Source organism: Sarcophilus harrisii, chromosome 4, assembly GCF_902635505.1.
Source record: "Sarcophilus harrisii chromosome 4, mSarHar1.11, whole genome shotgun sequence".
Taxonomy (NCBI): domain Eukaryota; kingdom Metazoa; phylum Chordata; class Mammalia; order Dasyuromorphia; family Dasyuridae; genus Sarcophilus; species Sarcophilus harrisii.
In genome coordinates this window covers 435,238,650-435,247,648 of record NC_045429.1, presented here as the reverse complement: position 1 = coordinate 435,247,648, position 8,999 = coordinate 435,238,650, and the positions used below count along the sequence as shown (strand labels likewise).

Below are 8,999 nucleotides of genomic sequence, written 5' to 3'. Positions count from 1 at the left end.
CTCCCACTCGTTGAGCAGACAAAGGGAGGAAGCATCGTAGAGGGCAGGGTCAATACTCTTAGTCCCTAAGCAAATACCCCCTCCCACTACTGACCCTCATCCTTATTGGCTGAGGATCTTACATTCTAAACTCGGGAACTACCCAAGAAATTAATCTTGACCAATAAGTACATAGTTACCCATATTTGAGTGAAATAGGGAGAAAATGATGTCCTGGGAGAATAGCAGGAAGGGGACTTAGGTATGCCCTTGGATCAATGCTCAAAGCCCTTCAGGCCTACTCAAACTCTGAAGTAGATGAAGCCTTACTCGATTTTCACAACTGTCTTGAAAGATCTCACCCCATCTCATTCAAACCTTACTTCCAAACCCCATAAAAACCTTTTTTTATCGATCTAGTTTGTCAGGTCTGTAAATTCCTTTACAGGGGAACCGCCACTAGGCCTCATTTAACTCTCTACCCCTGCGCTGAATCCAAAGGGGTTTCAGGGGAGTTCTATTTGACTCCCTGTACCCTGAACCTGTCACTAGACTTCATTTGCATTTGGGTAGCCCAAATCTAGACCTCATCAATTAGTTGTGTAGTACCAAAGTTCCCTTTTAATGTCGTGACCCAGTTTCTCCAATTGTCCTATTTAGTCATTCTGCCTCAGGTTATAACCTTTCCCTCTTAATGTTTGATGAGATAAAGGTCTACCTCAGTTGCTGTGCCCCAAAACCCCAGGTTATAATCATTCCCTCTTAAATGGTTGATGAGATAAAAGGTTTTATATTTTTAGGTTATAGACATCCCTTCTTAAAGTTTGACAGGATGAAGGTTTATCCATTTTAGATATCATTAGAATATCAATAACCTCCCTCCATTGTGTCATCCTAGGGGCCTCCCCTCCATTAGGTTATCCCCACCCAGATACTTCCCCCATTGTGTCGGTGATCTTGTTATCTCATAAAAGGCTTGCCCTCTGAGTACTTTCCCAGTATTTCTCTCCATTTAATAAACTATTGAATTGGTCTCTAATCCCTGTCTTGCTCAGTTTCTCTGGCATTAGTTGCCACTAGCGGAATGGCATGGGAAAATAGAATAATTTTGGACAGGTTAAATGGAGGTAGAAAACTAGTACAGCCCTATCTGAAGAATGAGCAGAGAATTCAGGGATTAAACCATTCAGTGTAAGGAGATCAGTGCAGAAATTAATAAATTTTTATGAAGAGGGATGTAAAAAGTATTAGCTCAGTTTGATGGGTTAGAAAAGATGTAGAAACCAAATTATTAAAAAATTATATTAAATTATATAAATTATATTTAAAATTATATTAAAAAGGGGGTGGGGGGAAAGGGATAAATGGATGGGCATTTACTTGGTCATGAAAATTAAATTGGAGAAAGCTCCTTGCGGGCAGGGACTAACTATGTAAGGAGGCTTTGGAAGCTCCTTTGGAGTGGAGGCCAGAGAATTTAATCCAATCTTTTGTTCTTTGTCCCTGGCCTTTCTCTTGTTATCTTTCCCTTTCTAGAATGGCAACTCCTTGAGGGGCAAGGAAGGCTGGAGATAAAAGTTGGGCAATTTATTTGCATCCAATTAATGGGGAATCCCTGGGAAGAACTTGCCCTTCTGGATTGGAAATAAAAAAAAACTGCCTTTTGGAATTACATAGGTGTGTCTACTAACCTAGGCGTTCATTTTGGCAAAATGTAAAATCTTATCTTTCCTGCACTAATAAATAAATAAATACGAGACCTGAGAAAACCCAGATTTAGTTATTAGGGAGTCATCTGTGGCTTTTTGAGAGTCTGACTGGTGGGGACAGACTACAGGCAGTTTAAAGAATGCCCTAAAGGAATGAAAAGAGCACTCTGGAAAGAGGGGGTCCTTGAGCTGGAGTTCCAAGAAGGAGGCTTAGCTAGGGCATCCCACTGCAGTGCTGGTCAGTAAACATTTCACTTGGAACCCGTTTGTGGCCAGCTTGTGGCAGAGCTCGTGTTGGTTTGATCGGGCCCGGTAAAACACAACAACTTGACTGGCAGAGTGATGTCATTCTGGTCCCCTACAACCCACATGGGACCTGGGTGCTGCTAAACCCCAGGGAATATGACCCGAGGAAGGCAGTCTCTGCCTCAAGGAGCTTACAATCTAATGGGGGAAGAGCAGGAAACGGGGAAGTGGAGAGTGGGCACCCAGCCGAGGGCAAAGACCCTGGCACCCTAAACAGTCAGTCTATGGAAGAACGGCAGCAATCGGATCAGTCTGCCAGTGATGTCAAGAACAGGATGAGGAGGGACTTGCCAAGTGAGAATTATTTATCTTAACCTAAAGGCCTTGACGAGTCACATCTCCTGAGAAGGTCGGACTGCCCATTGTGCAAGGCTGAACAGGGAAGAGACAGGACCCAGGGGCACCCTAGGAGGCTCCTGCCTTGGAGTGGTTCCCAGAGGCTGCAGAGCCGGCACCAGACGCCCCAGCCATGGAGGAAGCGACAGCAAGTCACCTGAAGGCCCATAGGCTGAAAACCTCACTACCTCACCTGGGGACACCGACAGACAAGTGCAGTTCCTACTGGGCCAAGGGAGAGAGCCTTGCAGGCTGCTTCCCTGCGCGGGGCCCCTTCTCTGTCTATTCCTGTTCAACTGGCTGGCGAGCTGCCCCCCTTCCTTGCCCAGATGGCCCAGAATGCATTCTCACACGCCCCCTTACATTCTTCCATTGGGTTCCCAGCTCAGGAGCCCAGTTCTGCCCAGAACCTCTGGCTTTCTCCCCTTCCGGGAGTGTACCTGTGGTGCCCTTGCAGTGGGACTAAGCTCCCTGAGGGCAGGGGGTGATGCCGGCCTGGGAGGAATCATTGTGGACCTGATTGAAATTCATGAGTCATTTGAGTTGAGGGAACTGGAGGCCGGGCTCTCCTGCCGGCACCGGGCAGGCTTTGGCCACAGAATCTGAAGTGGCTACCCGGCCTGGGCTCCCACTGTGGCCATGGCCTCGCCCCGCCTGCCCTCCTTCCCATTCAGTGCCTGCGCCGTGCTGGGCACTGGACAGCTTGTTCCTGGGCTTTGGGCCTGGCCGAACAACAGGGGCCTCTTTCTCTTTCGCCCACCCCTCCCGGGATGAGGTTTGGGGGTGGGGGGCAGGGATGCCCCCGTCTGATGCGTTGTGGAAAGGGGGAAGGGCGGACGAACCAAGGGAATAGGGCGGCCGATGGTACCCAGGGGCACCTAGGCAGAAACGAGCTGGCGGCTCCCGCCCTCCCGGAGAGGAGGGGGAGCAGGTTCAGTTTTGGCCCCCGCCCCAGCCGATCCAACCAGAGATGGCCGAGGGGCGGAGCTGGCTCCTCCCCCCTCGAAGTCACGTAGCTCTGCGGCAGCCGCAGCCTTTTTTACCCCCGAGCCCCTGCCCAGTCCGCCCCAGACTCCTGGACCCCGCGCAGGACGCACTAGGCTCCGGTAAGGTTCGCTCCGGGCTCCGCCCCGCGCTGCCCACTGCCCGGAGGCTGGCCCGGCCCGGCTTCCCCGGGCACGCGGCTTCTGCCCGCTCCCTCTCTCCGCCCGTCCCTCCCAGCCTCTCCCTGGCCGGGCTCTCCTCCCTCACCGGCCCGGCTCTCCTCCCTCACCGGCCCGGCTCTCCTCCCTCACCGGCCCGGCTCTCCTCCCTCACCGGCCCGGCTGTCCTCCCCTGCGCAGCCTTCCTTTTTAGGTTTCCCACCTGCAGCCCGCCGCGCCTTCTAGCCGGCCGCCTCCTGCTTCCCTGTCCCTTCCCTCCGCTTCGGACTCCTGCTGTTGACCTTTCCTCCTGTTCCTGAGCCAGCCTTCCTCCCCTCCCTTCTGTTGCGTTTTTCTTTTTTTCCTGCGTCTTTCTCTGGTCTCTGCCCCTTCATCTTCTCGTGAGCGCTGTCCACTGCCTCCCCCTTCAGCCCCTTTCCTCCCTTCGCCTGCACCTTCCTCTCCCTCCCTCTCCCGCTAATGGCTGACATCTCTCAGGCGCTCTCTACATCCTTGGATTTCTCCCGACCCGTCCCTGTGTCTTGAACCCTTGGGGGATTCCTCTTCCCTTCTCCTTCCCTGGCCACACCACACATCTTGATCTTGTGACTCTTCACCTTCCAACCTCCTCCCTCGTCTTTGTCTGGGTCTGTTTATTTGAATCCCTATCCCCCTCGGGGAGGGAAGGGATACCTAAGAACGCCACACTCCTAATCTCTTAATCTCTTTGAATCTTCTTCAAGCCCCTTCAGATCCAAGCCTGGGTGCTTCTAGCAGATTGCTCACCGCCTCTTCCCCAGAGCAAACAGGAATCCCAGGATCTCTCTCCCTCTCCCTCCTCCTCCCATCCTCCCTCTCCGTCTGTCTCTCCCTCTGTCTCTTGTCTCTTTCTCCCTCTTTGTCTCTCTCCCTGTCTCTTGCTGAGATTCTGAGAAATGAATGAAATAAAAAGGGGGAAGAACAAACCATCTGGTTCTCTCAGTCATGGACAAACATTTATTAGTCTCTAGTATGGCGTGGGCACGTTTTTGGTGGATGTCATTATGTCGTGTCTGGCTCTTCGTCACCGCTTTGGGGGCTTTCTATCTCTAGCTCTCTTTCCCCCTCTTTTTTTTAAACACGGGAAATCTCTTCTGATATTTGGTACAGCAAATCTCAAGGGAGGCAGAAGCTACTGCCCTGTTTATGCCAAACTCAAAAGGTGCCACCGGTAGCTCTATTCCTATTAGTTCCTTTTCCTTCAAGGAAAAAGAGAGCTGAGGACATTGGAATTTTCTTGATTTATCCCTTTTTGACAACCTGAGAAGGGACATCTTATAATATCATAGATAATGGAGACCAAAGGGATCTTGAGGGTCATTAAGAAACTAAGGTCCAAAGAATCCTTCTAGTTGGAATACTTTTTTCCTTAAAGAGTCAGGGGCTTATCTCCCTCCCCCAGAAACCATGAGATATCCAGATAGGAGTTTTGCAAGATGGTGCTCTTTCCCACGGTTTCCCATCCCCCTCCCTGTAGGGCCAGCCAGAGCGCTGGGAAGGGTGCCCACTGGGGACAGAGGGAGATGAATGTGAAACACTGCTGTGTCACCTAGGACCCAGGCCAAGGAGGGCCACTGATTCCTATGATTTTGCCAATCCCTCTAGCGAGAAGCCATTTGATTTTCATCTAGCCAAGAGGAGAGAAGCCCACCACCATGCCCCAGTTATACCCTGCCCTGTCACCCGAGCAAAAGAAGGAGCTGTCAGACATTGCCCTTCGAATCGTTGCTCCAGGCAAGGGCATCTTGGCAGCTGATGAGTCAGTAGGTAAGTGGGAGAGGAAGGGCAGAATGAGGGTGCAGGGGCCCCCAACCCTAGGGACAGGAGGGTCAGGGTCGCTGCCTCCTTGTTCACCTGTAGGCAGTATGGCCAAGCGCCTGAGCCAGATTGGGGTGGAGAACACGGAGGAGAACCGCAGGCAGTATCGCCAGGTCCTGTTCAGTGCCGATGCAAGGATCAAGAAATGCATCGGGGGCGTCATCTTCTTCCATGAGACCCTCTACCAGAAGGGGGATGATGGGGTGCCCTTCATCCGCACCATCCAGGACAAGGGCATTGTTGTGGGCATCAAGGTACAAGGCAGGAGACTGCATGGGGAGCACTGGGGAGATGGTGGGCCCTCTACCCATCTGGGCTCCCCTTCATGTTTTCTTCTCTAACCTACAGGTTGACAAAGGTGTGGTGGCTTTGGCCGGGACTGATGGAGAAACCACTACACAAGGTAGGGCACCTGAGCAGTGGGAGGGAGGGCTGGGTGGCAGGTGGGGAGAGGAGCATATGAGCGAACTAATGCTGTGGCCCCAGGGCTGGATGGGCTTTCTGAACGCTGCGCTCAGTACAAGAAGGATGGGGCCGACTTTGCCAAATGGCGCTGCGTGCTGAAGATCAGTGATCATACGCCCTCTCCCCTGGCAATCCTGGAGAATGCCAATGTGCTTGCCCGCTATGCCAGCATCTGCCAGCAGGTTGTATGGGGGACCTTGGCCTCCGGGGTGGGAGGAACAGACGGAGGGGCTCTGATCGTGGATGGGTTGGGGATGTGGGGGGCTGTTTTGGAGACTTCTTGACCTAACCTGAGCTGTTCTCCTGACCTTCAGAATGGCATCGTGCCTATCGTGGAGCCTGAGATCTTGCCGGATGGAGACCATGATCTCAAACGCTGCCAGTACGTCACTGAGAAGGTAAGCCCGCCCCAGATACTGACATTCCTCGGGCATTGGGGGACCAGAGAAGGGGTGAGCACTCCCTTCTCCATCTGTGCCCACCTGAGCTCCAGGCAGGCTGTCTCCACAAGTGGGCCAGGGTCGACACTACCCAAGTCGAACATGAGCAAGTAGAGAGAAGACCACAACAAACATTCATGGAGTACCTACTGTGTGAAGGCCACTGTTACAAAATAGTAGATTCCCCTCAGAAGTCTAAAGTCTTTTTTTTTTTTTTTTTTTTTTTTTTTTTGCTGGATTTGAATTCAGATCCTTTTGGCTACAGGCCAGTGCTCCTAACTACTGCGCCCTTCCTCTAGTCTTCTAAGGGAGGGAAGGAATAAGGCTAGATACATTTACATACTCTCCAACAATTCTCTTTCTGTATCCCAGAGATAAAGGAAAAAAAGGACTGACATGTACAAAAATCTTTTTGTGGTGGCTAAGAACTGGAAGTGGAGGCAGATGCCCATCACCTGGGGACTTAAGTGACTGAACAAGTGATAGGAAATGGGGCAAAATGATTGTGCTACAAGAAATGAGAAGCAGATGTGCTCAGAAAAATTATGGAGGGCTCAGGGAAGTCGTTACCTTGAAGAGGAATCAAGCTCCCTCATGGAGGAAAGTATTTCAGTTGAATTTTAAAGAATAAGTAAGGAATATCATGAACTAGGGTCTAGAGACATAAGGAGTATGATGTATGCTCAGGAGATTCCTGGAGGTTTGGACTTAATGATTCTGTTTCTTCCCCCTGGAAGAATAGTCCCCCCAGACAGGAGTCAGGGGTCTGGAGGCATAGGAACCGTGGGACCACCAATCTCTGCTTCTTTCTCAGGTCTTGGCTGCTGTCTACAAGGCCCTGAATGACCACCACGTGTACCTTGAGGGGACTCTGCTCAAGCCCAACATGGTGACCCCTGGTCATTCCTGCCCCTTCAAGTATACCCCGGAGGAGATCGCCATGGCAACTGTCTCTGCCCTGCGTCGCACTGTGCCTCCTGCTGTCCCAGGTATCCCCAGATCTAACCCTCCAGCCCCAAGCCCAGGGGAGGGACAAGCCAGTCAGTCAGCCCAGCCCAGGATCCAGAGGCAGAATCCCTTGTGGGCCAGGTTATCTCTGGGCCCCCTCCCATTGCCCACTGGAGGAGTCTCTGATCTGGGGGAATGGGAAGTAATTGTGGCCCAGTTAACAATGGAGAACCAGCTTTGGAGTCGCAGGCCTGGAGCCGAGTCTTCTCTCTGAGGCACACTGACTTTGTGGCCCTGGTTTGGGGGAGCTTTGGGCAGGGCATCTAGCTCTTCCTTAGGGGGGATTTACTGGCCTGAGGGACCGTCCAGTACCTTGTCCATTATCCTTCTCCTTGCAGGTGTGACTTTCCTGTCCGGAGGTCAGAGTGAGGAGGAGGCCTCCATCAATCTCAATGCCATTAACCGCTGCCCGCTCCCCCGGCCTTGGGCGTTGACCTTCTCCTATGGCCGTGCCCTGCAGGCCTCTGCCCTCAGCGCCTGGCGCGGGCAGAAGGACAACGCGAGTGCCGCCACTGAGGAATTCATCAAGCGGGCAGAGGTGAGGCTGCAGAAGGGCATTGGGTGGCGATCCCCACTTGGGTGGTGGGGCCGTGCTGACCTCTTTTCCCTCTCTGCTCCTGCAGGTGAACGGTCTGGCTGCCCAGGGCAAGTATGAAGGCGGTGGAGAAGATGCGGGTGCCGCTGGGCAGTCGCTCTACATTGCTAATCACGCCTACTGAGGCTGTGGGCCCTGGTCCCTCCTGCCCCCCAGCCCAGGCCCCCCACACTAAGCTTGACCCGTAGCCAATGCCGTGAACCAAATAGCTATGCAGAGCAGGGGGAGAACGCCTCTCCGCCCTCTGCTCTAGCACTCCAGCATCACACCCTCCATGTTACCCCTGGGGGCGGGAGGAAGCAGGGAGCCCTGCAGGATTTGGGTGAGGGGCTGCAAGATCCAAACGGGATATCTGGGTTCCCGCTCCCCCATGCTATCTTTGTGTGATATCCCCCTACTTGCAACACCTGTGATTCTCCCACTTCTTCCTGGGTTATTCCCTCCCAGGGTTAGGGGGTTGGGCCCCAGTTCATGCTACATCTTCATGTGGCCTGTTGTGTAGTGCCTCAAATAAATGTTAGTGAAGTCTCTGGTCTGTTACCTCTGTGCCGCCTCTCCCCACCCTCTCCAGGATGGCAGCGTGGGCTAGTGGGGAATGTCACAGATCCACCCAATGCCTGTTGGTTATTGGAAAAATCTGCCATAATTTGGGCTTCCCATGGGATCCTCCTTATTTCCCTGAATCCTCTGAAATTGGAGAACAAAACATGTGGGGTGTATATTTGAGTTAAGCAACATCAACTCTTTAGGGGAGGCTAGTTTTCCCCTGAAAAAATAAAGCTGTCAGTCCTTGAATTGGTCTGTGACATTAATTGAGCATTGATCAATTGAGCATCAATGCTGTAGCTTCGGATTGGATTGCTACCATTACAAATTAAGTAAGGACTTGGGTGGCCATCTGGAAGCTCTGTCCCTGCTGACTTGTGCACTTCTCATTCAGCACAGTCCACTCCTTGGGCCTGCATATTTAAGAAAAGTGGGTTAATGAGCTGATGTGGTTATGCAACCACATCAGGCTCCTCCTTACATGTCATTTGTGGTGATTTCTGCAGCAAGAAATTTGGAGTCAGAGTCCAAGGTCTGGGTCTGAAAGATAAATTCAAATCTTGTTTCACACTTATTAGCTGTAGTATTTTTTTTACCTGCCTGCCTCAGTTTCCTC

At 52.1% G+C, this 8,999-nt stretch overlaps 1 protein-coding gene across 1 annotated transcript; it reads left to right on the top strand.

The window, feature by feature from the left end:
• The first annotated feature begins 3,329 nt into the window (after positions 1 to 3,329).
• On the top strand, positions 3,330 to 8,367 carry ALDOC (aldolase, fructose-bisphosphate C). Its single transcript, XM_031967684.1, has 9 exons — positions 3,330 to 3,436; positions 5,117 to 5,278; positions 5,372 to 5,583; positions 5,678 to 5,732; positions 5,816 to 5,976; positions 6,109 to 6,192; positions 7,049 to 7,223; positions 7,581 to 7,780; positions 7,866 to 8,367. Exons 2-9 carry the CDS (start codon positions 5,167 to 5,169, stop codon positions 7,959 to 7,961), a joined length of 1,095 nt encoding a protein of 364 aa, XP_031823544.1. The 5' UTR covers positions 3,330 to 3,436; positions 5,117 to 5,166; the 3' UTR covers positions 7,962 to 8,367.
• The last annotated feature ends 632 nt before the right edge of the window (positions 8,368 to 8,999 follow it).

Bases quoted from the DNA above. Each gene is read 5' to 3' on its own strand.
- ALDOC (XM_031967684.1), top strand. From the start codon at position 5,167: ATGCCCCAGTTATACCCTGCCCTGTCACCCGAGCAAAAGAAGGAGCTG. The intron at 5,977-6,108 runs GTTGTATGGGGG...CCTGACCTTCAG, and splicing joins ATGCCAGCATCTGCCAGCAG to AATGGCATCGTGCCTATCGT. The intron at 7,224-7,580 runs GTATCCCCAGAT...TTCTCCTTGCAG, and splicing joins TGTGCCTCCTGCTGTCCCAG to GTGTGACTTTCCTGTCCGGA.